This window comes from Natrix helvetica (genome assembly GCF_964273705.1).
Source record: "Natrix helvetica genome assembly, chromosome: 15".
Taxonomy (NCBI): Eukaryota; Metazoa; Chordata; class Lepidosauria; order Squamata; family Natricidae; genus Natrix; species Natrix helvetica.
In genome coordinates this window covers 10398990-10416051 of record NC_138565.1, presented here as the reverse complement: position 1 = coordinate 10416051, position 17062 = coordinate 10398990, and the positions used below count along the sequence as shown (strand labels likewise).

The following is a 17062-nucleotide window of genomic DNA, read 5'->3' as shown; positions in this document are numbered from 1 at the left end:
TGTTCCTCTATCCTGGTCCTATTAGATCTCTCGGCGGCGTTCGATACCATCGACCATGGTATCCTGTTGCACCGGCTAGAGGGGCTGGGAGTCAGGGGCACCGTTTTACGGTGGTTTGGCTCCTACCTCTCTGACCGGACGCAACGTGTGTTGGCAGGGGAGCAGAGATCGACCCGGAGGTCACTCACATGTGGAGTGCCACAGGGATCGGTGCTCTCGCCTCTCCTGTTCAACACATACATGAAACCGCTGGGCGAGATCATCCGTGGTTTTGGGGTGGGATATCATCTGTATGCTGATGATACTCAGCTATACATTTCCACCCCGAACCACCCCAATGAGGCCGTCGAAATGATGTCCCGGTGTTTGGAGGCGGTACGGGTCTGGATGGATGGCAACCGACTAAAACTCAACCCTTCCAAGACGGAGTGGCTGTGGCTTCCGGCCTCCCGGTTCAACCAGTTGCTTCCATCTCTGGCCATCGGGGGCGTGCAACTAGCCCCCATGGAACAGGTGCGCAATTTGGGCGTCCTCCTAGATGCCCGGCTGTCCATGGATGACCATGTAACAGCCGTGGCAAGGGGGGCGTTCCATCAGGTTCGCCTGATGCGCCAATTGCGCCCCTTATTGGACCGGGATGCCCTACGCACAGTCACCCATGCGCTAGTGACGTCTCGCCTGGACTACTGCAATGCTCTCTACATGGGGCTTCCCTTGAGATGCACTCGGAGACTACAGTTGGTCCAGAACGCGGCCGCGCGGGTGATTATGGGGAGGACTAGATACTCCCCTGTAACACCTCTCCTGCGCGAGCTGCACTGGCTTCCTGTGGTCTACCGAGTGCGTTTCAAGGTTTTGATTATGATCTTTAAAGCGCTTCATGGCACAGGACCTAGTTACATGCAGGATCGCATCCTGCCCCACACATCCCTACGACCAATTCGCTCACACAGAGAGGGACTTCTCCGGGTGCCGTCCGCCAAACAGTGTCGGGGGGCGACACCCAGGAGCAGAGCCTTCTCTGTGATGGGCCCAGCCCTGTGGAATGACCTCCCCCGTGACATCAGGATTACTTCCGATCTCCGCTCCTTCCGTGTACAGCTGAAGACCCACCTCTTTCAATTATCTGGCCTGGCTCAACCCTATTTCCTGAGCGCCAACAAAACTAGCTTATGTCCTTGAATTAAACGTTCTGTTTTCTTCTGCAACTTTTTTTTGCTTGGATTTATCCACGGTTGGCTTACCGGGGGTCGAAAAGCTCAATAAATCATATGCTGGCGAGTGTTGCACTTTGGCAGTTGTGAGGCATATTTTGAGCGACAGGGAGCCGCAGCAGAGGGAGGAAAGAGCCACATGCGGCTCCAGGGCCACGGGTTGCTGACCCCTGACCTAGTTCTCCTGCCTGAGCAGGATGTTGGACTAGAAGACCTCCGAGGTCCCTTCCAACTCTCTTGCTCCGTATTCAAAAAGCAATTATGGATTTGTTATCTGAGGGAATCTCGGGCAACTCCTGACATTTAATTAAAGGAAGGTATTGTTTTAACAACAAAAACGTTGGATAAATAAAATAATCATGAAATATTTAAAAAAAAGATATCTTTTTTAAAATGACCACTGAACAAGGAGAGATTCAACCTGGAAATAAGGAGGAATTTTCAGACAGTGAGAACAATCCACCCATGGAACTGAAGTTGCCTTCAGAGGTTGTGGGAGCTTCATCCCTGGAGGCTTCCAAGAAGAGACTGGACTGCCATCTGTCAGAGATGGTGTAGGGTCTCCTGCTTGGGCAGGGGGGTTGGACTAGATGACCTTCAAGGTCCCTTCCAACTCTGTTCATCTAATCTAATCTGAAGAGCCAACCTCTTGGTTGATGCTGGAGACGGGTGTTGGGGCTTCTTCCGGTCAAGCTGTTGTGATACCTGGTGGGAGGCTCATACGAGGGGACGTTGCTACAACCATCGGGGTTTAATCTCACTGCACCGTGTCTCCCAATCCTTTTAGGGGCCACCTGGACCTGCAGGACCCGAAGGCCGACAAGGAGAGAAAGGGGCTAAGGTAAAAAAATCACGGCGCTGCCACCAGACAAAACAGCATTTCTGGTTTCAGCCACGTTCTCCCTGTAACGTCTTGCTTCCCTTCAGGGTGAGTCTGGATTGGAAGGACCTCCTGGGAAGACGGGTCCAGTTGGTCCTCAGGGACCTCCAGGAAAGCCAGGTCCAGACGGACTTCGGGGAATACCTGGCCCAGTGGTAAGTATTGGCCAACCAAGGTCATCTTCACCTCTAGGAGAGCGCTGGTCCCACGAAGAAACCAAAGCCACGTTAGCACGGGAATCTTTTATTGCCACAGCTACAGGATGGGGTGGCTCAGTGACTAAGACACTGAGCTTGTTGATCAGAAAGGTCGGCAGTTCAGCAGTTTGAATCCCTAGCACTGCATAACAGAGTGAGCTCCCATTACTTGTCCCAGCTTCTGCCAACCTAGCAGTTCGAAAGCACGTAAAAATGCGAGTAGGAAAATACATTGAACTTGTTAGAGATATGCTCCACATTTCATTGAGAATATTAATATATTCATCATGTATTGTTTAATTACAAGAGCCAGTTTGGTGCTATGGCACCAGGTGGAGAATGAAACCTTGGGTTTTAACCCTGCCCTAAGACGCTGAGCTTGTCGATCAGAAAGGTCGGCAGTTCGGCGGTTCAAATCCCTAGCACCGCGTAACGGAGTGAGCTCCCTAGCAGTTCGAAAGCACGTTAAAATGCAAGTAGAAAAATAGGAACCACCTTTGGTGGGAAGGTAACAACATTCCATGCGCCTTCGGCATTTAGTCATGCCGGCCACATGACCATGGAGACGTCTTCGGGCAGCGCTGGCTCTTTGGCTTTGAAACGGAGATGAGCAGTGCCCCCTAGAGTCGGGAACAACTAGCACATATGTGCGAGGGGAACCTTTACCTTACAGGAACTGAACCTTTCTAGTCTGAATGTGCTTCTCTCCCCCCCCCACACCCCCTTTATCTTTGTGTAAACCAGGAAAGGCCTGAAACGTTTCCTCAAATTGTTTTCTTGGGATGGAGTCAAGACACGCTTGCATGGACGTTGCTTTTGTAGTGACAAGAAGCCTCTCTCTGTCCTTCAGGGCCATTTCCCTATGCCCTCTTCCTATAGGCAGAAGTTGGGTTGTGATCCAGATTGTCTTAAATTCCTAGAAATCATCTCCCTGGGGGTCAGGATTGAGTGGTATGGTGGCCCAGAGGTGGAGCTCTCACCTCTCAATCAGGAGGCTGTGATTTCGATCCTAGATAGAGGCAGACATTTCTCTCTCTGGGCACGATGGGAATATATCTGCTGAACAAAACTCCACTCTGGCAACAGGAAGGGCATTAGGCCAGTAAAATACTCTGCTAGCTCCATTCAGTTGCCCAGACTCCATCCTGCAAGTGAGTATGGGGCCATTAAAAGAGGAGGAGGATTTCCCTGGTGGTTGAGATAAACCAGTTGAAGAACCTTTTGCTGGAGGACATTCCTTAGATTGAGCACTCGTTACCCATTGGACAAATCTTGGACAAATATTTCCCTGTTCCTTGTAAGAAGAAAAGCATCCATTCTGACATACGTAACATTAGTTAGGGTTATGTTAAGATATCAGGCTGTGATATCATCCATCCTCTATCCAGTTTGGAGCTGCTGTGAAGGTATTTCTAATGATGGATACAGATATGACAACTGAAGACATGTATCCCTGCAAGATTAATTGGAGTTCAGTCCATGGAAGCTGAGGCCAGCCTGCATTTGTTGGCATTAAAGGCTCCACAAGCGCCTGTCTGTTGATGTTTGTGATGGATGTTAATCCCGTTAAAGTGGCGCCACTGACTGAGAGGAGCCTCCCCAGAGGGATTGAATGGATTTTGTTCCAAATCACTTAATAAACTAAAAATCAAGACATCCTGGTTTATGGTACGGGTCAAAGCTCACCAGTTGGTTGAGAAGAACCGGGGTGGGTAGGGGGCTCCTCAATAGTTTGCGTGGAGAGCAGAAAGAGAGTTGATAGAAAAGGAGTCTGGATCGCCTTGAGAAGCAAAGATGTTTCAGGCGGTTTTCAGTCATCGCCACAAATTAGTCGAACCAAAAAGCTGCAGGTTCCTTTGGACCATAAGAATCTTTGGATGGGATTTCTCTCTCTCTCTCTGAGGTTGGGTGTCAGTCAGAAACACTGAGGCAGATGTTGGAAAACCTTGAGAGGAGATGCCTTCGTAGGATGGAATGGAATGAGAACAGAATAGACCCAGGCCGCTCCGGTCTGAACCAGTAGGATTTCACCCCTGGCTACCATCCTCTTTGAAACAAATATGTGGGGTAGAAATGTAACCTAAAAATATCACTCTCTGTTCTGACCGAGGCTTCCCCAGCAGCAAGGAGCTGAGTCCCCGTCCCGATAAATCCCTTTTTATTTAATTTACAGTGAATCCCTCTCCAGCAAAGTCTTTCCTCTCCCACAGTCTTTCAAGAGAGTTCGCAATTACCGGCCTTGATCAGGCTTGGAGATGGGCCAGGCCGATATCTTTCAGACGCCGCAACACTAGGCAAGAATGCAGGAAAGAACTGTCTCCTGCAAACTCCCCTCCCCTTTCGCTCCTCTTTTATTCCCTCTGGGAGGGGCCATTCACCGTCCACTTGTGCCTTTACTCCCAAGTAGGCCCTTGTTCCTTAGCTGTTTCCTTCGTCTGGCAACTCTGTGCATGCGCACCCTGGGAACAGGCTCCAGCTGTTCTTCTGCCCCACTGATCTCCGACTCCGAAGGCAGCTGATAATTGTCAGACGGCCCTGGCCTCATCTCTGCCTCCGACACAGAGCCCTCCTCAGAGCCTTCCCCAGACTCCAGGACTGGCCCAGGTTCCTCCTCAACCTCCTCACTGTCTGACTGTTGTCAGCCCCGCTGGCCACTGGCAGGCCACAACACTCTCCATGCCTTGCTTGATACTTCTAGAATGTGGGAGATGTACGAGTGTCTCCCACCCTAGTTATCTGTTTCTCCTACTAACTCAGAATGTGCCATAATAGCTAAAGGTGTCTGTTGTTTCCTAGGGCGAGCAAGGGCTTCCAGGTTCACCAGGCCCAGATGGACCTCCCGGCCCGATGGTATGTCTTGACATTTTGGGAATTGTGCTTTTCCTGCCATGGGGCTGAAAGCAAAGGTCGGCCCCATCCCGGCCCCACCCCTTCAGCCCTCCTGGTTCAAGCAGGAAGATCTGCCTCTCCATGGGGGTGGGGGTGGCAGGGATGTGTGTGTGGCTGCAGCCCCAGATCCAGAGCAGTCTCTGTCCTCCACAGACCATCTTGTCTGGCCAATCCCTCCCTCCCAAAATATCTTGTGTCCTTACCTTGATGTGCTCCCCCCCCCCTTGGACGGAGCTAGAGGGCAGTTTGGAGGTGGCCACTTTTTAGCCGCCTGAAAAGGGAAGACTCAGAAATGTGTTAGCATGAGTCCAAATTCAATTTTCCTCTCCCAAATTCATTGGGCTCCCCTAAATCTAAAAAGAAAGAAAGTGGCTGAACAAGGTGCCTGATTTTTAGCGCCTGTCTTCTCCTTCTCTTCAAAGGGGCCACCTGGCTTACCTGGCCTGAAAGGGGATTCGGGTCCAAAGGGAGAAAAGGTGAGTTCTCGCCGTTAAGAGATGGGCGTGGTCCAGAATCAGGGCAAAAACGAACCTCCAAAGAAGCCGGTGAATTTGAAGCTTAACTCTCGAGACGACATCCCAGCCTGGGAAGAGAATTCCTGAAGCCAGCTGGGAATGGCTTCTCTCATCCTGGCACAAAGAGTCCTTGCAATGAGCCCCTTGCCTTTTCCAGGGTCATCCCGGACTGATTGGTCTCATTGGGCCTCCCGGCGAGCAAGGAGAAAAGGGAGATCGGGGACTGCCGGGACCTCAAGGAGGATCGGGGCCTAAAGGAGAACAGGTAGACCATGGAGGGCATGGCTGCAAAACCCCTTTGTCCTTCTGCCCCCTTCCCACCCCCCCATGAGGATGGGGCTGAAGCTACTGGAGCTGGGGATTAAGGAGGCCTTGCAAGCACTGATTTTCTCCTCTGTCTCCTCCTTCAAGGGCATTCAAGGTCCGTCTGGCCCTCTTGGGCCACCTGGTTCCCCAGGGTTGCCGGTGAGTAGCAAAGAGGCTGGAACTTCAGTCCAATAAATGAACCTGTGGTTTCCCCCCCTCCCCCAATATAATAGCAATAGCTCTCAGATTTATATGCCGCTTCACAGTGCTTTCCAGCCCCCTCTAAACAGTTCACAGAGTCAGCCATTTCCCCCCAACAATCTGGGTCCTCATTTTACCCACCTCGGAAGGGCAGAAGGCAGAGTCAATCTTGAGCTGGTCAGGATCAAGCAGTCTGGATTGAACATTGGGCAGTTGGCAGTTAGCCTGCAATACTGCGTTCTAACCACTGTGCCCTCACAGTTGACAGACAGATAGACATCAATAGCAGTTAGACTTACATACCGCTTCACAGTGATTTACAGCCTTCTCTAAGCAATTTATGGTGTCAGCCTCTTTCCCCCAATAATCTTGGTCCTCATTTAACCCACCTCAAAAGGATGGAAGGCTCAGTCAACCTTGAGCTGGTCAGGATCAAACAGCTGGCAATTGGCAGAGTTAGCCTACAAAACTGCATTCTAACCACTGCGCCATCACACCTGACAGATAGGTAGATAGATAGATAGATAGATAGATAGATAGATAGATAGATAGATAGATAGGTAGGTAGGTAGGTAGGTAGGTAGGTAGGTAGGTAGGTAGGTAGGTAGGTAGGTAGATAGGTAGATAGGTAGATAGGTAGACAGACAGACAGACACATCAATCAATAGCAGTTAGGCTTAGAGACCGCTTCACAATGCTTTAAAGCCTTCTCTAAGTGGTTTACAGAATCAGCCATTTCTCCCCAACAATCTGGGTCCTCATTTTACCCACCTCGGAAGGACGGAAGGCTGAGTCAACCTTGAGACGGTCAGATCGAACTGCCAAACTTCTGGCAGCTGGCAATCAGCAGAAATAACCTGCAGTACTGCAGAATAGTAAACGTAATTTGACATTTCAGTGATTTCAGAAAGATAAATACTGTATGTTTATTCGGAAGTATAATAAGAATTCTGGGTGTACAAACGGCTACTTCAGCCTCAGACTGATGTTCTAAACACCTTAATTACTATGCAATTGTGACAATCTTTGTTGTGCTAATCAGCACTGGCCTGGGGTATGGGCTCCTTAGTTATTTTTAATGAATGCTTTGCTAACAAGCTCTTCTGTCTTTCCACTAGGGCCCCCCTGGTCCAAAAGGTGCGAAAGGATCTTCCGTAAGTACAAATATCAAATCTATCAAAGGGGAAAAATGTTTTATTGCTTTTAATCATAGTATTGCAGTCCACATGGGGCCGTGAGGATGGGGAGGGGAGGAGAGAAGCTCTCTGTCCTTTTCTTGTCTTTCTCGCTTCCTTCATGTCTTTGTCCTCCCATCATCCACATCCCCCTTCAAGACGTTGCTCCGTTGGCGACTCTTGAGATGATGATGGGATAACATCTCCTAAAGCAGGGGTGTCAAACTGGATTTCTTCGAGGGCCACATCAGCATTGTAGACCTCTGCAGGCTGGTGGGGGCGGGGGGGGGGAGAAATGGGACAGCCTCCTCCTGCAGCACTTTGCTGGGCAAAATGGGGCGCGGGAGGCTTCACGCAGCCCATTTTGGCTGCCAGAGGCACCGCAGCTGCTCCTTTGATATTGGCACCTCCTTAACTGGCCATGTCTTCTCTGTTCCTCCTTCTTCCCAGGGGACAACGGGTCCGAAGGGCGAGACTGGTCATCCCGGCCTACCAGGACCTCCTGTAAGTGCTGCGGCTGAGACGTTTCCCAGGTGGCCAGCAGTTTGAGCCTGCTTCTCCGGTGTGGCATCGCTCAAGCCAAGCCCCTACTCTTCTCCCACCATCCAGGGTCCTCCAGGAGAGGTGATCCAGCCTCTTCCCATCCAGTCCTCCAAACGGACTCGGAGGAACATCGATGCCAGCCAGCTGATGGACGACGTCAATTCCGACAATTATGTGGACTACACAGATGGCATGGAGGAGATCTTTGGCTCCCTCAACTCCCTGAAACTGGAAATCGAGCAGATGAAACACCCGCTGGGCACCGAGCACAACCCAGCGCGGACCTGCAAAGACCTGCAGCTGTGTCACCCGGACTTCCCCGATGGTAGGCAGCAGCCGTGGAAGGGGAGGGGGACTAGAAAAGGGGAGTTGATCTTCTTTTCCAATGTTCATAAGGATTCCACTTCTGGCCCATTGGTCAGGCTGGTTAGATCCAAGATTTCAATGCAATGTTAGAAAATTGTGTAAATATCATACTTGGTGTGACAGAAACACAGTTAATACAGGTGGGCTCTGGGTTTTAATTCTAGAGTTCTGTGGGGCTCCCACCTGTCTGGCTTTAAATGTCAGAGTCGACTGGAATCAGGCAACACCCAAGTTTAGATACAGATGATAGGAGATAGAAAATAGATAGACAGATAGATGATAGAGGGAAGATAGGTAGATAGGTAGGTAGGTAGGTAGGTAGGTAGGTAGAGAGATAGATAGATAGATAGATAGATAGATAGATAGATAGATAGACAGACAGACAGACAGACAGACAGACAGACAGACAGACAGACAGACAGACAGACGGATAGAATGGATGGGATAGATAGATATGGCTGGATAGAAGATAGATAGAGAGATGATGGATAGATATAGATAGATAGATAGATAGATAGATAGATAGATAGATAGATAGATAGACAGACAGACAGACAGACAGACAGACAGACAGACAGACAGACAGATATGGATGGATGGATAGAAGATAAAAGGTCTGGAATGACCTCCCCCCAGATATCAGGACAACGACCGATCTCCGCTCCTTCCGCACGAAACTCAAGACCCACCTGTTCCAACTAGCCGGCCTGGCTTAACTATAACCTTCTAACCTCCCTGGCAATTTTAATATTTTAATATTTTAATCGTAAATTTTGGGGTTTTTAACTGTTTTAATTGTTTTAATTTATTGTTATTTATTTGAACCTAGTGGCTTCCATTTGTATTTGACTGTTAAATATTGATGTCACCTCCTCCATGCCACACTTGTATTTTGATTTAATTGTACGTCGCCCGAGTCCCTTTGCAGAGAGGGGGCGACTGATAAATCGAAACAAATAAATAAATAAATAAATAGATGATGATAGATAGATAGATAGATAGATAGATAGATAGATAGATAGATAGAGATGGATAGACGATAGATAGGTAGGTAGGTAGGTAGGTAGAGAGATAGATAGATAGATAGATGATGATAGATAGATAGATAGATAGATAGATAGATAGATAGATGATAGATAGATAGATAGATAGATAGATGATAGATAGATAGATAGATAGATAGATGATAGATAGAGATAGAAGATAGATAGATAGAGATGATAGATAGATAGTTATGGATGGATAGATGATAGAAGATAGAGAATATATCTGCTGAATATAATTCCACATTGGCAACAGGAAGGGCATCTGGCCAGTAAAGACTCCGCTCCATTCAGTTGAAGGTGAGGATCTTCAGCTCCAGCCCTCCAAACACAGAACAATTTGTAATCTAAGTAACCTGGTTCTCCTCACAATCAGCAGGCTATGAGTTCGATCCTAGGTAGAGGCCGATATTTCTCTCTCTGGGCACAATGAGAATGTATCTGATGAATAAATCTCTACATTGGTGACAGGAAGGGCATCCAGCCAGTAAACACCCAGCTCCATTCAAAATCCACCCTGCAAGGGATTAACGGGGATGTTAAAAGGCGATGATTCCATTATACACGGTTCAACCTGAGTTTTGGAAACCCATGAGTATCAAACCCTTCAGAAAGCACACAAATGGGCTAAATTTACATGGAGGCAATCCTCCACTTATTCTTTCCGTGTGTATGCCTACAACAAGACACAGTGCCCAGCAAGGTCAGACACGGGACTCCAATGGGAAGCAGCTCAACAAAGTGGCCAACCAGGGATCAACACCAGGCAAACAACCAGACAGGAAACAATGCCCTAATCCAGAAACTACCAGAGAGAGGAAATCACACCCTCATCAGTGCTGGCAAGGGAAGCAGCTGTCGTATGAACAAGGAGCAAACCACACACTCACCAGCACTGATGACATAGCTTGGTCAGGTAACGAAATGTCTGCAAGCAAACAGCCATGCTCCGTGAGCCCCAAGGAGCTTCTATTCCAGGGGTGTCCAAACTTGGGAACTTTAAGACTTGTGGACTTCAACTCCCAGTTGAAGTCCACAAGTCTTAAAGTTCCCAAGTTTGGACACCCCTGTTCTATTGGATGCTATTCTTCATATTTGTATTTTAAATTGGAAACACTTATTTTTTTAAAAAAATAGCCAAGGTAGATTGAGAAATGAAGACTGTTTTTCAGTGATGGGACCAGCTCTCTGGAACGATCTCTCGGTGTCTCTGGAAAAAGCTGGAGTTTTTCTGGAGGGCTTTTGAAGCCGATGCCAAAGTTCATGTTTGGGCTTTATCATTTCTAACCGTTGCTTTTCTCCCAACTCTAGGAGAATATTGGGTGGACCCGAATCAAGGCTGCTCCCGGGATTCCTTCAAAGTTTACTGTAATTTCACCGCTGGTGGGGAAACTTGCATCTTCCCAGATAAGAAGTCTGAGGGGGTAAGTAGCTCCTTTTCTGCAGTCCCTTTGGAAGATACTTTGCCAAACTTTCACTGTCTGCACGACATAGTTCCCATCAGGAAAAGACTGAGCAGAAGCGAGCAAAAGGCTCAGAGGCTCAGACTATTCTCCCAAGGAAGCCCCTGAGGGCGAAGAGAAGAAGCAATGGGTGGAAGCTTATCAAGGAAAGATTCAACCTAGAACTAGGGAAGAAATTCCTGACAGTGAAAACTGTCAATCAGCGGAATGGCTTCCCTCCAGAAGTTGGGGGTGCTCCAAGTGTTTAAAGAAGAGACTGGACATCCACTTGTCTAGGATGGGATGAGAACTCAGGCCTTGGGCAGGGGGTTGGACTAGAAGATCTCCAAGGTCCCTTCCATCTGTTCTGATCCGGCTCCCAAACACGACAAGCCCTCTGCAGTTAAATCGACGATACCTTTATTAAGAGCGCCAGCCGCCCCGGCAAAAGTCTCCTTCTCACCACAGGCTAACAAGTCTGGCTGTCTGGAAGATGAATAGTTGCCTGCCACATCTATTCATCTCCGCCCCTGCCTTTTATCCCCAGAGCTCGGGTGGGGCATCGCTAGCAGTGGTGGCTCTTCCGTCCTAAGGACCGGCCCATAGATTTCCACTGCTCTCCTCTCCTTTGCCTTTTGAGCATCCGCACGTCAGGCACTGGCCCCAGCTGTTCCTCCTCTTCCTCATCAACCACCTCCAGACCTGGGGGCTGTTGACTCTCCATCTGAGGACTGACAGACAGCCCAGGATCCTCCTCTGTACCTCTCCCTCCCCCCCCCCCCAATCTGGCAGGAAGATGAATAGTTGTCTGCCATATCTATTCATCTCCGCCCCTGCCTTTTATCCCCAGAGCTAGGGTGGGGCTTCGCTAACAGCGGTGGCTCTTCCGTTCCAAGAACCGGCCTATAGATTTCCACTGTTCTCCTCTCCTCTGCCTTCTGAGCATCCGGCACTGGGCCCAGCTGTTCCTCCTCTTGCTCATCAGCCACCTCCAGACCTGGGAACTGTTGACTCTCCATCTGAGGGCTGATGGACGTCCCAGGCTCCCCTCTGTCTCTTATCTCTGACAGCCCCATTTCCTTTTCCTCCTCAGAGTCCTCAGGTTGCCTTGATGCTGGCCTGACTCCCACATCTCCTCCTCCTCCTCACCTGATTCGGCTGCTGGAGGTGCTGTCGTTAATGATTTTATGATTCTATGAATGAGAGGCAGGGAAAAAAGAGCAAAGAAAATGAAATTAAACAAATCTACTTTATTTTCAGTTGCAACCCTGTTCCTTCTCCATCCCTTTCCTTCCTTGCAAGCCATCCTTGCTTCACACATGTCTGGACACTCATTCAGGTGCCGCGTTTTGTCCTTTGAGCTTCTGCCTTGCATGTCATTTAATGTTTCTCGTTTATTGGTAGGCGTCTGACAACAACTTGCATTGCTAACAAGCTGCCAAAGAAGCTGAAATGTGTCGATTTCTGCAGATTCGTCCATGCAAATATATCATATCATTTCCTCTACGCCAGGGGTGTTACACTCAAGGCTGGCCCATGGGGTGCTTAGATCTGGCCCATGGGGCCGCCCTGGAAACAGGGAAGGACTGGCCCACAATGCCTCTGCCAGTGGAAACAGAGCCCAAGAGGGCCGTGCACGCCCACGCCCCCTCCGCAGGCCCCATTTTTGGCCGTGACAGCCTCTTTCAGCCCTCTGCCACGTGCGGCCCCCAAGCTCCATTTTTCTCTGACAGAGGGCTGCAGGAGGCCATCATGGCCGAAAACAGGGTTTGGGGGGGGGGGGCTCACGCAGTTACCCAAGCTCCATTTTTGCTGGCAGAGGGCTAGCAAAACAAACGAAAAGCAAAATGAAACAAGAGGAGAAATGTTTCCCCTTTTGCATTTGAGCATGCAAGAAGGGACAGGAAAGGGAAAGAGGAAAGACGAAGAAGGGAAGATGGGAAGAAAAGCAAGGTGTCAGGGTTCCAAGTAGCATCCAAAATTAAATCAGAATCCAAAGCAAAGTATTGCTCTAAGTTCCGCATCTGTGGGAACCCAAATCTGAGCTTCCTGAGGTTTCCCCACCCAATCTGCTTTGAGAGCGAGATCTAGCAAGTGGCCGAATCTGCTTGTGATTGTTCTTGGGGGGATGGAAGGGGGTCTAGGCCAAATCCATCTCTGGATCAGAAGTTCCCTCCCCCGTTTCATTGAAGAGGAAAACTAGGAACAAATGCCTGATCTTTTTCTTTTTTCTTTTTAATGTTATCAAGACGAAATGTACTGTAACTTTAGAGCGTTGTAAGTAATGGAGGTTTTGCAAAATTAGAAATGGACACAGAAGCTGCTGAGCAACAGGCCTTTAAAACTTTGCCCTTTTAAATGTGGCCACTGCTTTTTTTTTTTTTTGCATTTTCTTCAGAATATGATGACATTTCCAGGAAAGCTGGATTGATGTTAGTGGATGAAATGCGCGATACGGTGTAAAAATCAATGCAGAGGTTTTCAAACTGCCATATGCTTTTTTTATTTCCAATTTTAGTGACTTAAAATGTTCATAACTCTTGTTTTGGATCTGGTGTAAAGAAATTTTCAGGAAGATGTGAAATATTTGTGTAGATTTCAGGAACTAAGTTAGAGGTGTGGAAGAAGAGAAACTGGTGAGAAATAATATTTCCCCTCCATCAGTGAATTGGAGCCAAAACTTGACTAGGGAGAAGGATGGGAGTTTAACTTCCCTTTTTCATAAAAGAAAAAGGGCCTCTCAGCTAGTCAAAAATATAAGATCATTGCAAAATTAGGCAGGAAAAATCAAAGCTGCAAGTAGAGATAAGGGAGACCTGGCTCAAAAACAGGGACTGTGAGAAGGACCTTGGAGTCCTACTTGTCGATCACTTAAACAGGAGCCAGCAGCCAAAAAAGCTAATACACTCCTGGGTTGTATAAACAGAGGCATAGAATCCAGATCAGGTGAAGCATTAGTGCTGCTTTATAAAACCCTAGTAAGGCCACAGCTGGAATACCGAATCCACTTTTGGTCTCCATACTACAAAAAAGGAAAAAGTTCAGAGAAGAGCAACTAAGATGATCAAAGGCCTAGAGACTAAAATGTAGGAAGAACGGCTGCAGGATTTGGGTCTGACTAGTCTAAAGAAAAGAAGAATTAGGGGTGACATGATAGCAATATTCCAGTATTTGAGGGGCTGCCACAAAGAAGAGGAAGGGGTCAAATTATTCTCCAAAGCACCAGAGGGCAAGACAAGAAACAATGGATGGAAACTAATCAATGCCCCAGTGGAATGGTTCTCCCCCAGAAGTTGTGGGTGCTCCATCACCGAAGGATTTTAAGAGTAGACAGTCACTTGTCTGAAATGGTATAGGTTCTCCTGCTAGAGCAGGGGTTGGACTAGAAGATCTCCAATGTCCCTTTCTATTCTATTCTATTCTATTCTATTCTATTCTATTCTATTGTTTTATAACTTGTAAAGGGAAAATGGGAAACAAAGGATTAAGCCAGTTCTTGCAAGTTGCACATTGCTAATTATTTATTATTTCCTGTTTAGGGTGTAATTGTGTGTAGTCCTGTGGGGCTATTTCACACAGGATCTTGCATTGGGACAAGAGTTACCTCTGGGCCAGAGGTGGGTTGCTTCTGGTTCAGCCCAGTGTGGCCAAACTGGGAATGGTATTCTGGCCTGGGTCGCAGAACCGGCAGCAAGCCAGGCTGGCCACGCCCCTGAATCGGTTTCCCAGTTGCTGCTGGCGTTGCCAGCATGTTATTTAGTAGTGTGCGCATGTGTGCAGTTCACTGTAAATTGTTCTGCACATGCGCAAAAGAACAATTTACATTGAATTGTGCATGCAGTAGTAAAGCAGTAGCAGTTTACGAAGCAGTAGTAAAACCGAGAACAACACACCTCTGCTCTGGGCCTCCTGCTTTGGGAGGATTAGAAATTGCCCCATGTCACTCCTGTCCAGATTGGGATCCAACATGCTGGACTCTCCTCTTGGTATGCGCATCTATGAAAGTCCTGTGATTCTTAGGACCCCAAACATAGCCAGACCCTTCTTTTTTCCAGATAGATTCTGGGGACGAGGCCAAAGTCCTTCTGAGCCCTCAGCCTTGAGACCCCCGGGATCTCTAGAGGCCCCTGAGGGCCCAATGGCATCTGGCTGGCCACCCCCTTTTAGACGAGAAACGAATTCCCATCCTTTTCTAGTCAGTCCACTTCTTTTGGCACAAATACTTATCTGTGTCTCTGAAAATGAGGGGACCTCTGTGGTTGCACCTTGCTCCCCACCCACCCACACAACTGTGACAATTTGACCACAAAAAGCCACCGGGAGTCAGGCCAAAGCCTTCTAGGGGCCCAGCTTTATGGGAACAACAACAAGACTCACTCCTGTGACCATAAAACACTCTTATCCTAGGAATATTTTCCACTTTAAACCTCTTTAAGCTATTGATGCAAAGGTGTTTGGTTGTTTAGGTGTGTAGTAGATACATGTCTATTTATTTCTTCTTGTGATAAAGTACTGTTTATTCATAGGACAGATTTATTTTCCCAATTATCCACTGCCCTAAAAGCAGCTTTTTTCGTGTTTAAATGCTCCACAAATAACATAACATAAGCCCATATTAAACAGAACATGAACATAAATAACATAAACCCATATTAAAAGTTCTGGGCCTGTTTATTATAGGAGCCAGTCTTCTTGCTTTCCTTCCCTAAACCCTGTAGCATTTTTTAAAGCAGCTCAAACCCACACCAGCTCTTTCAGGGCTTAGCTTTGGGGGTAGATACGTCCTCTGCGCATCCCACAGGGGGGGAGGGGGGAGGCTGTTGGAAGGTTCCAGAACATTCTCCACTTAAACAGCCCGGGGAGCATTGCATTCTCAGCACCCAGCCTCCCCAATCCTCAGGTTCCTGTCTGCCACTGGCAGCGCACAAACACACACAACTTTTGCAAGAAAGAGACGTGTGAATGCACCGATAAGAACTGGGAAAAGTACAGTTAGAGAAGCAATCTGCTCTTCCCATAAATGCTTGGGATTCACGTCAGAAGTCGGGTGTTTCTTTCTCATGCTGCTACCTTTCTTTCAAAGGCATCAACTTTAATGAGCTACAGCAGACTTCCTCAGAGGCGGCTCATGAAAACGGATGCTTTTTAATTGAGCAGTTGGCCTGAAAAGCTGCTATCCATGTCAGACCTGCCATAACCCTTAAAATCTCTTAAGTAGAAAACAATACTTGCCTCCATTTACTGAGAAAGGAATGGTTTTTTTTTACGAGAGATCAAGTGTACTGCAGTAATGCATAGCCAGAACTGAGATTTGCATGCCAAAATCCCTGTTATGCTTTCTTCTCCTTTCCCTTTCTTAACTGTCTTTCATTTCCCCAAGGTCACCAATTAAAATCTTGCCAGCGGTTTTCCTAATGGTCAGTTCAAGCAGGCTCTGGAATGCAGCTCCTTCCCCTTTCCAGATGGGGGACCTTGAAGCAACTTCTCTAGTCGGCACAGCACCTACTTTTGGTTTCCCAAACATGCCCCCCTTCATCCCTCTTCTCTATAATTCATGGCACAGTGTCACCGCATACCAGCCGCGAAGCATAAGTGAGCATGTGGTAGCAGCTGAGAATAAGAACGTAGCTCTCCTACTACCGTATCTGGAACTCTTTGGGGATTGATTGATAGCAGGCCATTAAGCAAGCATACAAGCTTCCAAGAAGGACAACGATTGTTGGGTTTTGATCTGGCCCAGACTGTTGGGAATTGTTGGATGTATTGGATTGCAGCCGTGGTGCCAGCAGTGTAAAGTTGCTTACTGTGCAATGCTCCAACATTGGATAGGCCTTGGATGCCTTTAGATGGCACTTCCACCATCCATTGTTGGCCGTGCTGACTAGAATTCATGGAAATGGGATGCAAACACTTCTGGTGCCCTAAAATCCATGCACTGTGTTGATGGAAGCACTGAAGCCTAGAAAATGGCCTCAGTGAGGCCAGCTGTCGGGGTTCCAAGTGATACGCCATCAACAAACAGGACTCCGAGGCAAGCAAGTTCCTCAAAGAATCGATTTATTGGGCATATCATATTGGCACAGCCTGGTGAAAACCAACTCTGAAGGTTCTTATTTCACCTAATAAGAATTTCCCCCCTTTCTCAAACAATCAGTCACATGATCCAATTAAGGGGCCTGGTAACGTCTCTCCTCCTCCCACTGTGGGAATGTCCTTGGTTGCCAGGAGAAAGTATTTTGTTTTGGCTACAAAACCCCGGCTATCTCTATTCCCCCCCCCCCACCTATCCCT

At 48.0% G+C, this 17062-nt stretch overlaps 1 protein-coding gene across 1 annotated transcript in view; it reads left to right on the top strand.

Annotated features, from left to right (window-relative positions):
• Positions 1 to 17062, top strand: part of COL5A1 (collagen type V alpha 1 chain) — a 207323-nt gene that overhangs the window by 175507 nt on the left and 14754 nt on the right. The window contains exons 43-52 of the mRNA XM_081967084.1: positions 2002 to 2055; positions 2142 to 2249; positions 5088 to 5141; positions 5603 to 5656; positions 5853 to 5960; positions 6107 to 6160; positions 7321 to 7356; positions 7828 to 7881; positions 7987 to 8245; positions 10641 to 10753. Of these exons, the coding sequence (XP_081823210.1) occupies positions 2002 to 2055; positions 2142 to 2249; positions 5088 to 5141; positions 5603 to 5656; positions 5853 to 5960; positions 6107 to 6160; positions 7321 to 7356; positions 7828 to 7881; positions 7987 to 8245; positions 10641 to 10753 (894 nt within the window). The remainder of the gene's footprint in view (positions 1 to 2001; positions 2056 to 2141; positions 2250 to 5087; positions 5142 to 5602; positions 5657 to 5852; positions 5961 to 6106; positions 6161 to 7320; positions 7357 to 7827; positions 7882 to 7986; positions 8246 to 10640; positions 10754 to 17062) is intronic.